Below are 20,388 nucleotides of genomic sequence, written 5' to 3'. Positions count from 1 at the left end.
CTATTTTATAAACAAAAGTAACAGAAAACAGACGTGTCCGGGAAGCAGGGCTTGTTTGTTCATTTGCTCCACTTCTAGTGCAAGGAAAGCGTCTCCAGGTAGGGAGTACTACCCAGTGTTTCCCCGAGGGCGGCGCCTTTGGGCAGAGTGGGTTCCGGGCAGCGAGAGGCCTGGCGGGGGCGGGGGGGCGGGGGTGCCCTCACTGAGGGCCGCCCACCCTGCGCGAAACCCCCCTCCCCCCTGCCCCAAGTTCCAGGGCGAGGCCTTCCCCTCGTACCCAGTTCTGTGCAGCTGGGGTGCCACCTCCCCGGGGCTTCTAGAACGGGGTCTGCAGCGCCAGTGTTTACGCGAGGGCCTGGGCGCTCAGAAGGCCAGACCAGACGCCCCGGTCCCGGCACCCAAATCACCCGCAGGTCTGTCTCTAACAGATGATCCCGCCCGACCTCAGGGTGGCCGTCCACCCCTGCCCTTCCCACGGGGCCACACCTGGCACCGGCCGGTGAGCAGGGCTCCAGGTGAGATGGGCCCCGCCCCGTTCCCCAGTCCACGTGTGACCGGGCGGTGGCCTCCACATCCCTGCCACTGGGCTCTGGGCCCCACCCTACGCCCCATGGGTCCCCGGGATGTGTGACGCAAACGTCCCGCGAGATCATTCCACATCCAGGTGCAAGAGCAAGGGCTTGGTGTCCCCCAGCCCCAACCCAGCAGCAAGTTTAACCGACTTTCACCAAATGTCCAGCTGGTGCCGGCAACATGGTCCGAGGGCCGAGAACAAATAAAGGGAGACGCCCCCGCTGCCCCCAAGAAGCCCCGTGCCCGCCCCACGTGCCCTCACCTTGCCGGCTATCTCCCCCCGACCCTCCCGCGCGCACACACCCTCCCAAAGCAGCCACGTCGTCCTAAGCAGGTGACACCTAATGCCTGAGCCCTGCAGACCCCGCCCGGGAGGGCTGGCCCTCTGGCGCAGCAAGCACTCCTTGGATGAGGACTCTTAGCACCCGTAAAACACAGGGCGCTGGCGAGCTGAACCGGAGTCTGATGTGAAGAAACACACACCAAGATAACAACGTATTTTCCACCCCGCACACGGTGACTTGCGACGATGCTCCTCCAGCTGATCGACTCCTACTGGCAGTTCCACGCCTACTACGGAAACCTGACAAGTAACCATTAATAAATATACTTTAGAAGCAAACAACTCTAGGGAGAACTTTGGTGACAAATAACTGAGAACCACTCATTTAAAAACTTTGTCAAATTTTATGAAGCTCTCTACTTGGGATCCGTTTGCTTTTCTGTAGGTACGTTCTACTTCAATTTTAAAAAAAGAACAAGGGTTGTACTGTGATGAAAACAACAAAAAACTCACCTAGAATTAAAAGGGCAAAAAAACAAATTGTTTCTTGCAAAAATGGAGACTAGAGAGGTTTATCCGTTCAACTGAAAATAACTGCTTTAAAACACACACACACACACTTTAAATCCAAGTCCTGATGCTCCAGCCTGCCTAGCGGTGCTGTTGACGCCTTCTGGACGCTCAGAAACTCCCATCACAGGACCCTGACCTGGATGAGCAAAGAGCACGCGTGGTCCGAGGCCATCTGAGCCCCCATCTCAAGGCCTGGTCCCTGGAGCTGCCGGCTTGTCAATTTAACCAATCACATCGTTACCGCATTTCACACTGTAAACTTGGAGCGTGTGCGCAGCCGAGGAGGCCCAGAGTAAAGGTACCTCAGAGCTCCCAGTTCCAGACAATCAGTCCCCAAATGAAAACACAGGCCCAGAGATGTGACTCCAAGGCCAAGACTGCTAGCTTCTGACCTGCGTAATAGCACCGGCCTAGACTTCACTTTTATGGGAAAGTCGGTTTTTATGCTGTTGCTATTTCTTTGCACCAGCGGCGACTCCAAATTCTCATTGCCAAGGAAGGGTGCCCGTGAAACAAATCTTTCACAAATTACATCCGGGCTTGACGACGCGGAGTTCGGGCTATAATTTTTACTACGCGTTGTTCAATTATTCATTCCCACTGTAAGGGGCTTTTTTTGCTATTTAGGAAATCACTGGAATACGGTAACTTGCTCTCTCTAGAGAACAGAGAACAACATAAGGAGCGGAGATCGCGCCCTCCTAGATGAGCACAGGGAGGGGTAGGGAGACGGAGGGACCTTTTGCTTCTTTCCAGGGCCAGTTCTGCCCCCGAGATCTCAAACGGTCCCCGCAGCTCGGGCCTTCGCACGGAGATGCGGTCAGGGACAGCTCGGAGAAGGCTCCAGACCACAGCAAGGTGCCCCCAACCCCTGCAAGAGACGGCCCGGCGGGATGCCACCCGGACGCGTCCTGCCCCCCGCCAGTGCTGGCGGACTTGGCCATGACCGTGACGCAGAAGCACGGCCCATCCTCCCCGCACGCAGCGCCCCCACCAGCAACGAGGGCCGCGAACTGCGGGGCTGCCTAACTCCACGCGCTCCGCTTCTCCAAGGCCGAATCGCGTTTCACAGAGCAGGTCAGCATCAGTTAGGAGAGGCTGTCCAAGTTCATCTTAACAGGGAATTTTATTTCAGGTACTTCCCCCCCCTCCCCAGTAAGAACTAAAGTTTCAAGAAATAAAAGTATAACCTAGAGGGCTTCCCTGGCGGCGCAGCGGTTGAGAGTCCGCCTGCCGATGCAGGGGACGCGGGTTCGTGCCCCGGTCTGGGAGGATCCCACGTGCCGCGGAGCGGCTGGGCCCGTGAGCCGTGGCCGCTGAGCCTGCGCGTCCGGAGCCTGTGCCCCGCAACGGGAGAGGCCACGACAGTGAGAGGCCCGCGTACCGCAAAAACACCAAAACAAAAACGAAGTATAACCTAGGGCCTTCCCTGGCGGTCCAGTGGTTAGGACTCCGCACTTCCTCTGCAGGGGGTGTGTGCTCCATCTCTGGTCGGGGAACTAAGATCCCACAAGCTGTGCAGTGCAGCCAAAGATAATAAGTCAACAACACTCACACACAAAGTAGAACCTAGACGTAACTTTGGAGTTATTCTATTTTCCAGTTTGCCAGAGCGAAGAACATAGTTTGGGTCCAAACGGCCTGACCAGACGCTGCCCTGCAGTGACGCGCAAGGTCAAGTCAAAGGACACACGGGAAAGACAGTCCGCGTCTGGTGTGTGCGAGCGTCCACCCCCCGCCCGCCACGTACGCACGCTCACACACACGTGTGTGGGGATAAGGTAGTACATCTGCACATACGTTTGTAAAATACGGGGCTCGCTCACCGCAGTTTTCTTTGGGCTCCTGGGATCCCAGCTCACCACCGAGAACTCATACGTGAACCTCATCATGTGCTCAGCCATTCAGGCAACACTTTCTTCACCAAGTTAAATTCTAAATGGGTAGACAGGTGGCTGGTCAGAAGGCTGAGAAACAAAGACGTACAACCCTCCACCGGAAGAACACGACACAAATATGCAGGTGCCCTGGAAGGCGAACCAGTCACAGAGAGACCTACCAGGCAATTAACGACTTTACCACCACCAGAGCCAGAGAGGACTGAAGTCTCCACCACGAAAGGGAGCCCTGGGTCTGAGACTCCCTGCGACGCACAGGGGGCCCGAGGGGAGCGTCCGTCCCCGCACCCCGATCCTCGCTGGCTTAACGGAGGGCACAAGGCGCCCCGTGCAAACAGCCTTCTCTACGCCCCACAGGCTGACCGACTGTATCAGCAAACCCAGAGTTCGCCCAGGACTTCGGGGGGAACGAGATTTGCAGCACTGGGCCGGGAGCGCCTCTAAATCTTCACTGAAAACAATCAAATTCCGCTGACTTCAACAGCACTGTGTCATGAAACGACAGAGAAGTTGTCCCACGTCTTGACCGCATAAAGGAAGAAGTTGGAAAGCGTCCCTTCTCTAGAAGGATGTGATTCTCTAATAAAAGGGACGTCAGTTAACTAGAAACCACGTGAAATTTCTCTACAGCAAGGAGCTGGGGACACTGACCCACAAACCGAGTCATATGACCACCTCACGCAAACGTGGTCATAAAAAGCAAATTAGTTAATTACTTTATTACATTTTAGTGCTTTCTTAAAATAAATATAATAATATAATATCAAACATACAGTGAGAAATAAAGCACACGTGTGAACGGCATGGTAACAGGAAAGTTCACTCAGGACTGTTTAATACTCAGCACTGGAGAAACCGCACAGCTTCATTACCTATTTACAGACAGAGCTGTTGGCGACCGATATACACAAACCCAACCGGGAGAGGGCAGGGCCCTGCCGCTTCTGCGCCGCGTTCCCTCCGTCCTCACGGACACAGTCCACTCACCTTTTCATCTAAAGTTACCAGTATACTTGTCTTAACTGTTTCTCTCCACTGATCTTTAGTTTTTTTCTGCAGTCTGAGATAGATTCAAGTAACACTCCCAAGAAAACATGTGCAAAACTAACATATGTGACTCCAGAATCTTCCGGCAGTCGGGTCAGCTGGTCAGTTGCACGGGTGTCGGCAGACTTCCGGCGCCGTGCGGAGGCCGGGCAGGAACGCCTGGTCCGGAGCAGCGCTGGTGGCTGTCGGGCCCACGGCGGAGAGAACCCAGAGCATTCCGCTGGCTTGGAGTTCCGAGACAGCCGCAAACAAGCCCTCCAATCGTCCTTAAGTAGGCGACACAACAAAATGCTCAATCTAAACCGAGACCCGCACGCTTACTGCTCTTCCAGAAGCAAGAGTCAGGACGGGTGAGTGACGACATGATAAAAACACCAAAAGAACTGTCAGCGTAAGGGCATCACCTTGTAAGAGAAACATGCTCAGAGTGAAAAAGATTCTGCTTTTACCAAAATCTGTCTTTATTAAAGTGAACAAACCATTAGCGCACTACCCCAAACGTAATGAACGAGGGCTGTGACTGGCTCAGCTTCCTATTTTCAACGAGGCACCAGCAAGAGTCCCATTCACCATCCTCGTGACTGCGTGTCGGCGAGAAGCCCTCCGTACTTGTAAACGTTACTTTAGCAGAAGACAGACTTTGCAGATTTCAGTGCTTTTAGTGAACTGGTATTTTCAGTAAACTTTTTCTGAGCAGCAAGGAACAGGAATTTTTTTCAGAAATCTTAGAATTGGATACAAACGTTGGCAGTAGACACAATCAATAAATATACAATTTCTCAAATGAAAACGATTTCCCCAACACGAGCTCCTTTCCTACAGACATTCAAAAACCCTGACCCAAGATCGAGTCTCAGTCCTATAATCTCGCGAGATTACAGCTGGCCAGCAAGAGGGGTGTCAGGTCATGTGCAAAAGGGGGTGAGGTGAGAGGCAAGAAAGCAAAGGAAATCACTTTTAATTTATACCGAAGGAGAACTTCAAGTAAAAGGAATCCGCTGCCGGGAGCTCCCGCGCACGCACCCCTCGCCTGGGAGCCTCCGCGTGGCGGTGACCACGGCGGCCGCGAGCCGCCGGAAACGGGGCCGAGTCCTCACTCCGGCTCCACCTGCCGTCCTGTGTGCTGGGACCTAAGGGAGGGTTTTCTCGTGTTGTCTAGAAGCCTCTTTGAAAAAGGTCTGTGATTTTGCACACTTCGTACCCAAAAGGATGGGAAGAATAAATATCGACCTGGCCGGCGCGTCCTCAGGCTCCGGGCGCACCAGGGTCATTTGCGAGTCTGCGTCTTCTTTGGCACCGAGGGCCGCTTGGGCTGCCACAGGTGGTTATGAATGGTGAGCGCGTCCACGCTGACCGACATGGTTTTGGCCGGGATCAGGTTGAACTGTTTTCGGTCCGAGCTGTATTTGTACAGTTTGTCGATCATCTTCCTGGTGATGCTCTTTGGCCCCGTGCCGGTCAGCTTGTAGATCTCTTCCGCGTCAGGGTAGTAGCAGTAAAGTGCCCTGAACTGGCAGCCAGCGTCTCGGAACAGGATGATGTAGTGATTCGCGTCACACTTCTCCAGCTCCTGTGTGGAGGGCGTGAAGGAGAGACAGGGAACGTCAGTCCCTCCCGCAGCCACACCGCGGCATCCACCGTCCTGACCCGGAGGCCCGCGGCCAGCTAGCCGCCCACCACGGGGCAAGCTTTCTAGGACACAAAGCTATGGGTTATCCGTTCAGTGGAGCACCACCTACCACTGAGATTTTACTTCAAGTCCAGGTACCCAAGGAAAAGAACGCTTTTAACATTAAGTGAAAAGTCACATGAAAAGACGCTCGACATCATCAGCCATCGGGGAAACGCCGATCAAAACCACGATGGGGGCTTCCCTGGCGGCGCAGTGGTGAAGAATCCGCCTGCCGATTCAGGGGACATGGGTTCGAGCCCTGGCCCGGGAAGATCCCACGTGCCTTGGAGCAACTAAGCCCGCGCGCCACGACGACTGAGCCTGTGCTCTAGAGCCTGCGAGCCACAACTGCTGAGCCCGCGTGCCGCAACTGCTAAAGCCCGCACACCGAGCCCGTGCTCCGCAACAAGAGAAACCACCGCAACGAGAAGCCCGCGCACCACAACGAAGAGTAGCCCCCGCTCGCCGCAACTAGAGAAAGGCCGCGCGCGGCAACAAAGACCCAATGCAGCCAAAAATAAGTAAATAAAATATTTTTTTTTAAAAAAGACAAGGTTCCATTAAAAAAAAAAAAAAAAAAAAAACACCACAATGGCAGGGTACTTCCCTGGTGGCGCAGTGGCTTCTTAAGGCTCCGCACTCCCGATGCAAGGGGCCGGGGTTCGATTCCTGGTCAGGGAGGGAACTAGATCCCACATGCAGGCCACACATAAGAGTCCACATGCCGCAACTAAGACGCAGCAAAACCAAACACATAAATTTTTTTTTTTAAAGCCACAGGGGTAGCACCTCATGCCCGCTAAGCTAGAGTCAGACAGACGATAACAAGCGCAGGTGCCGGTGCGAAGAAGCAAGCACTCGTTTTCCGCTGGCGACGGGGCGGTGACACAGCCTCTGTGTCGGCCAGTCAGTGGCCAGTGGTTCAGAACGTCACAGAGTCACCACGCGACCCAGCAATTCTCTCAGTTATATACTCGAGAGAGGTTAAAACACGCATCCACGTAAAACCTGCGCGACAAACGTTTACAGCCGTATTATTCGTAACGGTCAAAGGTAGAAAGAATCCAAAAGTCCGTCAACAGACGAAAGGATAAACGAAACGGTCCAGACACACGGCGGGGAGTTGTTCAGTCATGAAAAGGAAGGAAGCACCACACTCGCTACAGCTCGCAGGGACCTCGGCACCGTCACGCCGAGCGGAAGGAGCCACCCCAAGAGGCCGCCTCGGGTGTGAGTCCCTTCGCGGGAAGTGTCCAGAAGAGGCAGACACACAGAGGGGACCGCGGGCTGTGGGGCCGAGCACGGGCAGTGGCCTCGGTACAGGACCCTCGGGCGGGGCGCAGGTTCTGGATTCGCTGGTGATGGCCGCACGCACCCCTGGGAACTGACTGAACAGCCCTGACTAGCACGGAAGGGGGGGTCTCACGCCGCACGAGTGACCCCTCGATAGCGCTGCCACCAAAGAACCCGAGGCAGGCACGACCGTCAGTGCTTGTTACAGCGCCCGCCGTACCGTGTCCTCAACGGGCAGAAGTCACTAACACGAAAACACGTTAAAACAGGTTCTCCTCGTGCCTGAAAACGTCTAGTTTCGTCTTCTACCCCTGCAGCTCTCTGAGCATGGGCCAGGGCTCCTGACACCCTCTCCGGGTCTCTGCTTACTACAGACACCCCCCCACAGCATCCGGAGACGTTATCCGCCTCTTCACCGGCCCCTCAGCGTACACTGCCATCGTCCGGCGGCCACGGGACACGTGGTCTGTGACAGATGGACCTGGAAGCGGGTCACACCCAGCTGTCCTCTACGCAGCCAGGGGCTCAAAAGATTCGTATGATGTAAAGCAACGCCACTCTTCTCATTCTGTTTTTGTTTTAGAAACCTGTAATTTTTCACAAATAGATACTGTTCTTTTCAGAATCTAACAGGCTTGTTGTTTTTTAAAATAAACTAATAAATATATTTATAAAATTAAGAAGAAAAAGCAAAATTTAAAGCTGCAACTATAATACTGATTCCAACGACCTAAAAACTGTTTAAACGTGAACAGGACTAGAGACGCAAAGACACATCCAGGCCCCCGGGCCCCGCCCTCCGCAGGCTCATCACGGCCCCGCCTCCCCCCTCGCGCCTCTCGCGCCTGACGCTGCCGGCAGCGGACGCGGCCACCCACAGCTGCACTCACCCCTCACTCAAGGCAAAGCCGGGCCCCTTTGGCCCCCAGAGGCCCGACTGGAGCTGCCCCATGACCTCTGACCCCCAGCTCCCGGGCTCCAGCCCCAACGGGGGGCCCAGTCCCACCTGGAGCCGGTGCGCCGCCCCAGATCTGCGGGGCGCCCTCCCCGCTCCAGGCCTCTGCGCAAATGACACCTTCGAGTAAGACCCGCTGGCCGACCAGCCTACTGACCACTGCAGCCACCCTCGGGCCCGCGTCCTGCTCCCCTTTCGCTCTTTCCAGACCGCGGCCAGAATCCGCACCACCCACTTCTGTAAACAGGTTTTTGGGGACCAAGCCGCCTTCTGGTCAGTCCGTGGCTGTTCTCGCGCTGTGACAGCACAGACGAGCAGACCCGCCGGCCTCCAGTGTTTCCCGTGCAACGGCTCCGTCGCGGGGCCGCCTCGTGCCTGTGACCGTCGGCTCCACAGCCAGGCCTTTGCATCTGCTCCCGGACCAGCCCGGAGGCCGGAGCAGCTCGGTGACACGTGAGCGAAGAGGAGCCCCGCGCCCCGCACGCTGCCCCTAGCCGCAGCGTCCCTCGGGTCACGGCACGCGGTCCTGACCCGGACCCTCCTTCCACATCTTCTACCTGCTGAGGCCACCACCACTCACCGTTAGTGACCGAGGGCTGCTGCCGCCAGGGAGCAGACAAGTCAACCCAACGGGGCAGAAGCGACCCGCATTTTGCCCTGAACTCCCACGTCTCCAGTGGCCCCAGATCCGAGCTGCGGTCCCTCCCATCTCCACCCGACACCACCTCTGCCCCCGCAGACACCCTGCCCTCCACACCAAACTCACTCAAGGAATCTCACCCACTTCCTGTGCCCCACCCCAGAGGGCCTGCCCTGGACCCCCAGCCCCGACCCCAGCGCAGCCCCCTCCGTCTCGCTGGTCTCAATCCCGCTCTTCCCCGGAGCCGTCCCAACCGCGAGGGCCTGGGACACAAGTGTCCGGCGTGTCCTCACACACAAGTCACACACATGCAGGACAGCAGCCTCACGTGTCAACAATCGGGATGCTCTCCTCTAGAAAGAACCCTCATTTATAAACACCCTTATTCTACATAAAAAAATTGAGGGTGAAATTTGATACTTGCCTCTAATATTGAATTCTTGTGAGGTTCATTCACCTTTCCGGCCAGACAGCAATGGGATATAGCATTGTGAATAATTGGTTTGTTTGATTTGCTGCTAGGCTCCTTAAACAGCTTGGGACCTATGAAAAGCAGGCCAAGATTTGCAAAATTAATATTTACAGCATATACACACACACACACACACACACACACACACACACGCAGAAAGGCAACAATTCTGTAGAACCAAGCAGCAGGTAGGCTGAATTAGGGATGTTTGTAGTTTTTTGAAAATGGGAAGTAATAGCCACTTCAAATCTATAATAGAATTCTAAGTTACAGATCTTAAACAAACTAAGGAAAAGACTAAAATAAGTAATAATTTATTCCCTTCCTAATTTTAGTTTCTTTGTTTAAATTTAAAAAAAAAAAAGAAAAGAAACCAAGAAACAGTAATTTTTAAAAGCCTAATAAGGTTCCAAAGTGCCCAGGACGCCGTAGTGAGCCGTGAGCTGTGCAGACGTAAGGGCACGTCACCCACTGTGCCCGTGTCCCGCCCCCCACCAGGACGCGGCCGTGTGCCCGGGCCCCACAGAGAGTGAGGCCGTCACCTGTGTACTCGGCCACCGAGGCAAGGGAGGACGCGGCGGACGCCGTCTCCCAGTCTCTGTCGGTGCTCCTGCTGGGGTTGCGGCTCAGGATGGGCAAGGCTTCCAGGGACTCGACTCTGCCGGGCAAGAGGGACGGGGGCGGGGCTGGGAGGGCGGCGGGCACGCCTCCTCTCGCCCGCAACTGGCACCGGCTGGTGGGATCCCACCCTGAGACGGGCCGGGCTGCGCCCTGGGCACATGAAGGGCCGTCGGCCGCGGCAGGAGGCTGGCAGCAACAGCGGGGAGCGTGGCCGGTCCGCTCCCCGGGGAATAAGATGACAGACTCGGGGCAAGACACAAAGACCCCACCCGCCTCGGGCACCAGAGTGACCTCATCAGGGAAGGCTCGCCCTCACGCTCGGCCCCGCTGGCGTGGGAACCAGAGGACCCGGTTTGGGCCAGTTGCCAGACAAGGGACGGCAGGTCTCCAACGACCCTCCAGCCCCCGGGCAGGCCTGCGCCGCGTCCCTGCAGGGCCGGCTCCGCCGAGCGGGACACAGACGCTCTCGCGAGAGAGGCAGGTGCGCGCGAAGTCCGAATCCAACCCTGGTGACCAACCGCCTGGACAAAACTCCAAGCAGAATCCAGAATCCCCGGGAGGAGTCCTCCACAAAGCCCCGGTGACAAGCAGCCCCCGGCCGTGTGGAGAGGCAGGACAACCCTCGCGACAAGGACAGTCGGGGACCCTGCCGACCGGGAGGCCAACCCCCCCCCCCCCGCGGAGCAGACCTACAGTGCCGTCAGCAGGGTCCCCGGGCCTCCGCCCAAATCACCCCTTACTCGCAAAGGGAAATTCTCCAGCACCCGTGGGAAAGCAGCACCCTAACCCAAGTCAAAGTGACCCACACAAGTGGCTGCACGGAGAAAGAGACATCCTCCTCTCTGGGGAGTTCCCGCCAAAAACGCACAGCCTGGACCTAATCCTGGGAAACCCACTGGGGGGTGGGCAACCAAATAACTGGCCCGTGTGCTCAGCAGAAGCGCCAGGGCCCAGGAGGACAGAGGAGCGCGAGGGCCTGCTCTGGACAGGAGGGACACAGCGACTCAGGGCGACCGTGGTCCCGCACGGGGCTGGGCTCTCAAGGACACTCGACAATCGGCCACGGCAGGCGTGGACTGGGGACCTAACGGCAGCGCCTGGTTTGATGACTGTGGTGACACAAGACAACGTCCTTGCTCAGAGAACGTACGCTCCAAAGCGTTTAAGGATAAAGAGGACGTCACCAACGTAGCCGTAAACAATGAAAAACGAAAACACATGCAGGGCTGGGAGGACGAGGGGACAGAGAACAAAAACGTCGAAACGTTTCACAAACTGGTGAACCTCGGTGAAGGGCAGTTAGCTCCTGCGACGTTACTGCCATGGCTGTGGACGTCTGAAACTGCACCAAAATCAGAACGACAGAACCACTGCCCACATGGCGTCCCGCTGCACGGCCCCCGGCCCCTTACCGCTGGGAAGGCGTGCCCCCCGAATGCACGCTCTCGGGCTCTGTGGTCGCTGCGGAGGCCAAGGACAGGCTGGAGCCCGACTGGGCCCGGCTCAGGTCATCCGCTGCCAGAGACAAAACAAGACAAGTTTTCGTGACACACGCGCTTGGTCCGCCAGCCGTCCGTGCAGCAGGAGGAAGAGCCGGGGGCCCGACACCCGCGGGACGCGGGCCCCAGGCTGGAACCCTCCCCGCGTCCACGGCTCTCAGCGCCTGAGGACCCAGCGCTCAGTCCCGACCTTCCCTTCCGTGAAACGGGAGAGCCCCTTCCAGCCCGGCCTCGCGGCTTCGTGAGCACAGGAGCGGGTCAGGGTCCCGAAGCGGGAGGGCCCCGCGCTGCCCACTCACGTGGGGGGGCGCTCTTGGGGCCCGGGTCGCCGCCGGGCTCCTCCCGGTGCACGGACTTGGGCCGCGGCTTCCGGGGCCTGGACTTGGGCTTGCCCAGGCCCTGCTCCTCCAGGATCTGCTGCTGCTTCCGCCGCAGGTACTCCTGCTTGATGAGCTCCCGCCGCGCCCTCTCCTCCTCCTTGCGGGTCCGGTCTTCCTCCGCTTTACGCCTGCGGGAAGGGGCGGCAGGACGTCCTGGTCACGCCAGCGCCGCGCCGCGGGCGGGGACGACAGACGCAGTGGCCGTGCCGACCGTGCGCGAGCGCGCGCGCGTGCGCAGTGCCCGCCGGGGCCCCGGGCCACCTACCGCGCCTCGTCTCTCCTGAGCTCCACCTCCACCTCCAGCTGCTGCCTGCGCGCGCGGGCCTCCTCGGCTTTGCGCTGCTGCTTCAGAAGGAAGGCCGCCCGCTTCCTGGCGAGCTCGTCGTCCGCCTTCTGCTCGTCCTGCAGGGCAGACGCCACCTACAGCGTGGCCGGGCGCGCCCGCCGCGGGCCCCCAGCCCCGCCGCCCCCGGCCCCCCACGCACCCCAAGAACATGAACGTTTCCCACTCCTCGTGACCGATGGGTGAGCGAGCGTCTCCCTACAGGCGCTAAAATACAAACGGGAGTCAAACCACGCCCTTCGAGAAGCATTTAGTCTGCTGGCACTGAATTCCATTCGCCTTAAAAACCGCACTTGTGTCTCCACAACGGGAGCCGAAACCCAGATGGGTCATTTGTCTGTTTCTAACTTGAGAGCACAAACGTCAGGCAAAGGCCGCGCGTGTCTCCCGAGAAGGCGGCCCTCGCAGCTCCGTGGTGCGCCAGCCACCTCCTAAGCGCCAGGACAAAAGGAGACGCAATCCAGACAGAAGGGAACCTCACAACTCGCTGCCCTCTCCTGAAGGAAACGCTACAAGAGAGGCACTGATAGAAACGAAAACGTTTCGGACGCTAACAGGGTGAAGCAAACCTTGGCCCAAAGGCCAAGTGCAGCCCGCGAGCTGTTCTGCAGAGCCTGCGAGCTAAGAATGTTTTTTCACTCTTCAACGGTTGGAAAACCGTTCCGTGACACACGAGAGTGAGTCAGAACTCCCATTTCAGGGCCCAAGGTCAAGCTCCGCTGGCGCACAGCCAGGCTCCCGCAAGCAGGCGCCCCCGGCCGCTTAGGGCGAGCTGGGTCCTTGCGGAGACCACGCGGCCACGAAGCCGCACGTGTCTCTCCCCAGCCTCCACAGAAGAGGTTAGGTTCTCTGTGACGCCCTCACGACTAGGCCAGAGTGACGTGCCCGCCCACCACGTGACACCGACGCCGCCAGCACTTTACCTTGAAGAAGAAGCCGACCCCCGGCTTCTGGTCTCCCTCGCTGGCGAGGTCCGCGGAGCTGTGGCGGCCTTCCGTGCCCCCGTCATCGTCGGGGGCCTTCAGGTCGGAGAGGTCCACCTCGATGAGGCTCGCCTTGCTCCTCGGGGGCCCGTCCAGGGGCGCGCCCCCCTTTCCTGGCCCGCTGAGGGCGCCGAGCCCCGCCCCCCTCACGCCATCTTCCAGAACCTCGCGGAAGCTCATCTGCTCCGAGGTGACGCTGGCATCCCTGGAGGCGGGCAGCACAAGTGTCCGCTGGTTGCTCTCATCGTGGAGCCGGTAACCGGCGAAGCAGCACTCCTCGTGGGGGTCGCTCCCAGCGTCGGCGGCCCCGTCCCAGCCCGGGTCAGAGGGCGTCCGGGGGGAGAAGGGCCGTAGGCGAGGGGCGGCCTCGACACCGGGTGTGAGGGCCTTGCTTCGGGAGGAACCCTGCGCTCGCTCTTTCGGCACCTTCAGCTCAGCCGGTCTCCCCGAGCGGGAATTCCGAGCCGGACCGAGACGAGGGGGCTTGCGGTGGCCGGCCAGCGCCGTCGGGGAGAGCGGCTCGACAAAGTGGATGGCCCCCTTGGCCTTGGGGTCCTGGGAGTTGTCCCTGGGGCCCGGCGTGGGCGCCGTGGGGGACGTGAGCAGCAGCTGCTCCTGCTGCTGGGAGATCCTGAGGATGGCCTGCTGCAGCGCGCTGATGGTCTCGTTCAGCTTCTCGATGGACAGGTCGCACTCGCCCACGTCCACGCCCGCGTCCACACCCTCGACGGCCTCCAGGAGCACGGCTGACAGCGCCTTGCTCCGCTCCAGCTCGGGGAGGGCGGCGGGCTCCTTCCGTTGGTGCTGCTGGACCAGAGCCAGGTCCTCTCCGTCCAGGTCGGGAGGCCCCAGGAGGTCTCCCCTCCCCTCCTCCTTGCCGAGGAAGTCGCCCACCCGGGACACGCCGCCGCCGAAGCCGTCCCCGTTGCGCTGGGAGCGCTCTCCCGCCGAGGCCCCCGCTCGCAGCGGCCGAGGGGCGGCGTCGGCCCGGCCCCTCCTGACCACGCGCAGAAAGGCCGCCTTGCCCAGCCTCAGGCGCCGCCGCGCCGCCAGCGCCTCCACCTTGCTCTTCTGCGCCTCGATGGCCCGGCGCTTCTCCTCCAGCTGCATGCGCAGCTGCAGCAGCTCGGAGGCCAGCAGGCTGGCCTGGTCCCCGGCCGGCCGGCTCGGGCTCTGCTCGGCCCTCGGCTTCCACGGGGCCGGCGGGGCGGGGCAGCTCTCCGAGGAGTCCGGCGTGGTCTTCCGGGAGCTGCTCGCGCTCGACTTGGTCTCGCAGCTGTTGAGCCGGTGAAGCTTCCTCTCGGCAAAGCTGGTCATCTTCGCGCTGCCGCTGGCCACGGAGGCGCCGCTGAGCTGGCTCAGACACGGGCTGGAGCGGCCGCTGCCGTCGTCCTTGTCCTCGTGCTCCTTCACCTGCAGGTCCTCCTGCAGCTTCGCCGACTCCCCCTCCCCAGCGAACCCGGTCCCCGCCACGGGGCCGTCCTCGCCGGCGAAGTCCTGCTCGGCTCCCTCCAGGTCTGCGCCGTCCGAGTCGGAGTCCTGCCTCAGGACGGCCCAGGCCTCCAGGCCGAGGGCGCTGGGGCTCTGCGCACAGCTCGTGGACGCCCTGCCCCCCACGTCCTCGTCGGCTCGGCCCACGTGAAGGAAGAAGCCGTCGACTGGCTGTCCCTGAGGCGGGAGGCTGAAAGCGCCGCCGGCCGGAGGCCCGCCACGGGCGGCCCCCGCTGCCTGCGGCCCCGCCTCGGCGGGCACGGGGTCGAAGCCCGTGGGAAGCTCTGAACAGGAGATCGGGGTGAAAGTCCTATTCAAGTCTCGACTGACGTGACCGCCGGGCGCCTTCTTCCGCCCAGGCGGCTGGTGGCCCTCGCCGGACCTCCTGGACGCGAAGCCCCTCGGGCGCCCCTCTCCGCACTCGTCCTCCTTGGTGACCGCCTGCTTCTCCTTGGCGGGCCTGAGCACGGCCGGTATCAGCGGCTCCAGGAAGAAACCGTCGGGCTGACCTCCGAAGGCGTCCGCCAGCCTCTGGGGAGACCTGGCACTTGCCACCAGGCCAGGGTCGGCGCCCCGGAGAGCCACATCCGTCCTAACGACGGCCAGGAGCTCCTCGTCCTCGTCCTCGATGTCGACGTTGTTCAGGAGGCTTTTTCCATCGGTCCTGAGGGCTGCGGGCTGGGGCTGGTTCTGCGGGGTCAGATGAATGACACTGGATGCCAAGCTGTCCTTGCTGATGGAGCGGGCCAGGCTGACGCTGTCGCCAGAGCCCGGGTCCGCGTCGCAGCTCCCAGCGTGATGGAGAGCGAAGGGCGCTGGCTGAGACGCAGGCCTGCAACGTGGGGGAAGGAGCCGTTGCACACGCCGCGTCCCCACGAGAGGCTACGCAAGCTCGTGAGCGACAAGAACGTGAGTTAAGAAGAGAGAAGGCAAATCTTACACACAGGAGGCTTAAACAAACCCCCTCCCGGGCAAAAGAAAACCAGAGAGCCTTTCTTTCAGTTCAGCAACCCTCAGACACTCGGGCCCAGCTCCCCTTAAAGATGCTCAGGATCCCAAAGAGTTTTTATTTATTCATCAATATTTATCACTTTAGACATTCAAGCTGAGATGCTTTTAAAATGATTAAAAATTCCAGTGAGAAATCTATCACATGAGCAGTGGCCATCTTTTCTAAAACAGACAAGTGCAGAGGGTAAAGCGTGGTACCATTCACACTTGCGCAGATCTGACATCTGGTTGGATGCCTGTGTCTGATCTGATTCAACCTGCTGGGATCCCACACTTCGCGAGGCCCTCGGAAAGGGAAAAGTAGTGACATCCCAGCGTTGTTACAGATATCGTTCTGAGCCCCAAGGGACCCCGTGGGCCCCAGGGGTCCTTGCGCCACACCTGGGCACTGCTCTGTTAGACTAACGGACCTCTCCAGCAGAAACGCACTCGAGACGCGGGCAGGTCACCTGTTTTTTTTTTCTGTCCATGCTACTGGCACTCCTCGGGGCTGACCGTCGACTCGCGTTAAGGAATTAGATCGGTGTCGCTGGTCTGCAGTTTGGAGGAAACAGTTTACGTTCAGCATTAAGTACCTGATTTTATATCATTTGAAATTCTCTCACTATAATAACCATTTCTCAAGTAAATGCACCATAACTCAGGGTACACCAAAACTGCTAAGGAAAGCAAACAATCACAAAACAATTTTGAATAGGTTCGATGATAGGCAGTGTGTAATTCAGCCGTGATCAGGGTCATGAAAATAATCAGTGTTAATCACACGTCGATGTCAATTAAGTGACCTCAACGCCCACTGAGATAATGAGTGGACGTCAGTGTATAAGCTCCTGCCGCCTGTGTGCTCCGTGTGATTCACTACGTCTCAGTAATGTTTTTCACTGTAAAGACTATAAATTCTAAGGTACATCAATAAAAACCGAAACAAATTCTGCCACAGTCCTCTCAACTAACATTACTACATCATGATGAGCCTGTTTATTTTGAGAGAGTCATGATATTAATGAACTCCAGTGAGAGGGAGAAACAGCAGGCAAAGGGGAGACGGCGCGTCTTACCAGGGGGGTCCTCTCCCTGCACTGGCTTTTGCTGTTTCTGTCTCAGTGGCAACAACGGATGCGACGGGCTAAAGGCAGAGGCCCCTTTCCCCCTAAACACAGAAAGGATGGGAGAGAAAAATCACTACCTCACCAATCTTCAAGTTCAAAAACAAACGCGTGAGAAGCTACGGAGACGATCATGAATTCACACCAACCTGTAAGAAGTTCCCAGATTCCTTGGGAAAATTAATTATTATAAAAATGAACCAAAAACGTGCCAAGAACTTCAAACTTGGGATAAACATCCAAACTGCAGCTAAGGGGACACACTGGCCTCCGGTTATGGCCTGGAGTACGAGAGCTTTCGAGTTTTCACAGGGAATTCAAGTTCACATTAAGGCTGGGGGAGCAGGGGCCAGAGGAGGCCCTCTCACTGCCTACTCCACACAGGCCTGCCGTCACCCCTGAGAAAAGGTAATTCCCACGGGAACTGTCAACCAGCAGGAAAAGCGAGGCAGGACGGCGGCTCTGTCCCGAGGACAGACAGACTTACAGGAGCTCAGGCTCTTCGAGGTGCAGGTGGTGCAGCTGGGTGGGGGGCTGCGGATCGGCTGGGCTCGCCGCCGCGGGGCTGCCCAGGAAGCTGCGCTTGGTGGCGTTGGAGATGGGAACAGAAGGCCGAGTGCTTCTGGGGTGCGATACTGATTTAGCTGCAGAAACAGTTTTACAGAAAGAGTTATGTACAGCTACAACATCAGCAAGAAGACTAAAATAAAGATCCGTTTTTATAAGCACTAAAAACCCAACTTTTACCTGAAACCAAAACTTCTCCAAAAAACTAAAATGGTTTCCAGGTCAACAAGTGGATTCTGTAATGAACACAGTAAATATCATACCCAAACAGGCACTAAGGTCAGGAGGCCGACGCAGAGCAGGAGAACGAGCGCCGGACGGGGGGCTGCGTCCCCATGTCTAACAAGCAGCCTCGTCTCCGGGGCCCCGGGGCGGAGCCGCCAGGACGCCCGGCCGGCCGAACCCTCCAGGGGGCGGCCGCCTCAGCTGCAGAAACACCTGGTCTTCTGAGCCCAGCACGTGACTGAGCACCTCGGCGGTCACTCCAGCTCAGGCCCCCGTGGGGTCAGGTGAGGGGATCAGGCCCAGCCCGAAGCTCCAGCCTGAACGGGAGCCCCATCTCTGAGGCTGCTCCCCAGAACGCCGGCCCGAGACAGCGCCAGGGACAGTCCCGGCAGCAGGAACCAGACTCCAGAGCCGGACCGCCCGCTGCCCAGGGGTCTTACGTGAGGGGAGCCGCCGAGGTTGTCGGGGGCGGGAGAGCACGCCTCGGCCGCTGCCCCGAGCCCTGGCCCTGTCTGGGCGTCTGCTCGGCCGACACGGCAGGCTCTCTGCTCTGTGGGTCACTTCTGTTTTAATCCCTGATGAGGCTCAGCATCTTTTCATGCCGTTACTAGGCACCTGGAGTCCTGCTTTCACGAAGCACCTGTTCAAGTCTTCTGCTCTTTTTTTTTTTTTTTTGGTTTGTCTTTTCCTTCTGATATGTTCTGGGCACTGTGTATCTGCTGTAGGTATACAACAAGGATCTTCTTCTACCCCTGGTAGCTTACTTGATTTCCTTTTTTCTTTTTTTTTTTTACTCTTTTCATCATCTTTTAATTTAAAAAAAGGTCTACATTTTAATGTGGCCAATTATCAATCTTTTCCTCTGTGGCTAAAATTTTTATATTCTTTGTAAGAAATCACAAGGACATGACAACATTCTCCCGTATCATCTTCTTAAAGTTTTGTAGATTCTCAAGGCTGGCAGATCATTTCACTCTGTGGTACAGCAGATTTTTTTTCTCCTTGTTTTAGGGGCAAAGAAGTCAGGGCTGTGGAGGGTGAGGGCTGGCATCGCAGACCAGAGCACTTCCTGCCCGAGGTTCGTCAGAATCACCTGGAAGCTTCTCGCCAACGTCTCCTGCTCGCCCTCGGATTCTGATGCCGCAGGGCCGGGACGGACCCCGAGCTCGCAGTCTGGAGGAGCTCGGGGCGTGCCCACCACGGCGCACCAGACAGGGGCCCGGACTGTGACGGCGCTCTGTCCTCCCGGAAGAAACCACTTAAACACCGTCGTACAAAACCCGGGACCCAGTTAAGTACACCTTCTGAGCGCTGTGCCACGACACCCTTAGAGGAAACAGCCGCCACGGAAAGTCTGTCACTCACCATCTTTCAGTTCCTGAACATCCCTGGGCTGAACGAAGTCTGGTTTGACGCTCTCAAACCACCAGAAGAGCTCGGCAATAAAAACCATGACATTTGGCTAAAAGGAGAGCGAGAGATCAAGGACACCGTGAGGAGCCTCTACTCACACAGGGTTTTAAAAATGTGGTTTTAAGAATTCATTATTACCTTCAACACTAAGGGAGCATACAGCATATCTTCGAGAGTGAGGTAAAAGCACTTGTTAAGATACTCATTTGAGAATTCTCTCAGAAGCCGGATATTATACAGACTGTCTGCCATCGACGTTACCTCTTTCAAGCATATATCTAATAGATAAAAAGAAAACTACAGTTTGTTAGAAAGATGTTCTGCTTCATAAGTGTGTGTGTGTGTGTGTGTGTACAGATACATACAATTTTCAACTGAAAAACAATTTAAATAAAGGTAGAGGTGATATTTTAAAAAAACGTAGTAACATTAAGGGACTTAAACATCACTACAAGTATGATAAATAATGTTAAATATAGAAAGAAAACACTCAAGAAAAGGACAGGAGAAATCTCCGGGACCTGAATTTAATTGTCAACGTCTAAAAAGTATACAATAACTACCTGGGCTTTTAAGACTGGGCTTCCAACAGGAATAGTAACAATCACCTCCCAGTTCACGAAGGACCTGGCGCGCAAGGCCACTTAACACGGAACCAAGTTCCTTTCCCCCGTCCTTCGAGCGAGGTTATCTCCGTGGTTGGGGGGGGGGGGGGGGCGCATAAAACAGGAAACATCCGGCTTATCCACAGACAAGCACAGGAACACTGCGAATCACAAACTCGGGAGCCATGCCGAGCACAAGTCCTCCTCTGCCACCTCCCTGCACCTGCAGCAGGACAACTGTCCATTTCACACTGCTCTGCAGGACGCCAGCCCCTCACCCAGAAAATTCCAGCGCAGGCACCCACACTGGGTACCGAGCAGGCTCCGTCGGGGGAGGTGGGCCCGCCCTCAGACAGGAACCACTAGAACACCTAGACACCACTCAAGGCTGAACTGGAGGTAGCTCTACTGACGACTTAATTTTGTCTGTAAATAAGCAGGACTGAGAAACATAACTTAGTTTAAAATAACCTTACTCCTAAGAAGAAAACATTTTCAATGATTTAGAAATCTCACGCGCACACGGGACTCACAGCATCTGGGATCTACGTATGAATTCTGTCCTATGTGGCGATGCCCTAGCTCTATGAATTCTCAAGAGAAAACTTCTGTAAGCTGAGTAACTGTGCACATTTATATTGCTAAGAAATGTTAAAAATTCAGATTATGTGTGGGGCGCGGCAAAGCGTTGCCGCAAAGCAGGGTAGAAAAAGCTGAGTCATCCATCCTGTAGCCAGT

The 20,388-nt window shown here is 57.3% G+C and overlaps 2 protein-coding genes across 4 annotated transcripts in view; both read right to left on the bottom strand.

The window, feature by feature from the left end:
- RPL7A (ribosomal protein L7a) overlaps positions 1-20,388 on the bottom strand; it is a 187,105-nt gene that overhangs the window by 132,501 nt on the left and 34,216 nt on the right. The gene's annotated exons all lie outside the window — the stretch shown is intronic.
- CAMSAP1 (calmodulin regulated spectrin associated protein 1) overlaps positions 4,812-20,388 on the bottom strand; it is a 55,596-nt gene continuing 40,019 nt past the window's right edge. For all 3 annotated transcript variants that reach the window (XM_059070885.2, XM_059070886.2, XM_067040273.1), the window contains 12 exons: positions 19,184-19,323; positions 18,998-19,094; positions 17,328-17,484; positions 16,793-16,884; positions 16,184-16,268; positions 13,173-15,555; positions 12,172-12,308; positions 11,826-12,034; positions 11,440-11,542; positions 9,949-10,064; positions 9,359-9,477; positions 4,812-5,944 (listed from right to left, as the gene is read on the bottom strand). In XM_059070885.2, the coding sequence (XP_058926868.1) occupies positions 5,642-5,944; positions 9,359-9,477; positions 9,949-10,064; positions 11,440-11,542; positions 11,826-12,034; positions 12,172-12,308; positions 13,173-15,555; positions 16,184-16,268; positions 16,793-16,884; positions 17,328-17,484; positions 18,998-19,094; positions 19,184-19,323 (3,941 nt within the window). In that variant the 3' untranslated portion in view covers positions 4,812-5,641. The remainder of the gene's footprint in view (positions 5,945-9,358; positions 9,478-9,948; positions 10,065-11,439; positions 11,543-11,825; positions 12,035-12,171; positions 12,309-13,172; positions 15,556-16,183; positions 16,269-16,792; positions 16,885-17,327; positions 17,485-18,997; positions 19,095-19,183; positions 19,324-20,388) is intronic.

This window comes from Kogia breviceps, chromosome 8 (genome assembly GCF_026419965.1).
Source record: "Kogia breviceps isolate mKogBre1 chromosome 8, mKogBre1 haplotype 1, whole genome shotgun sequence".
Taxonomy (NCBI): domain Eukaryota; kingdom Metazoa; phylum Chordata; class Mammalia; order Artiodactyla; family Physeteridae; genus Kogia; species Kogia breviceps.
Note: the sequence above shows the minus strand (reverse complement) of the source record. Positions and strands in the feature narration are given on the sequence as shown.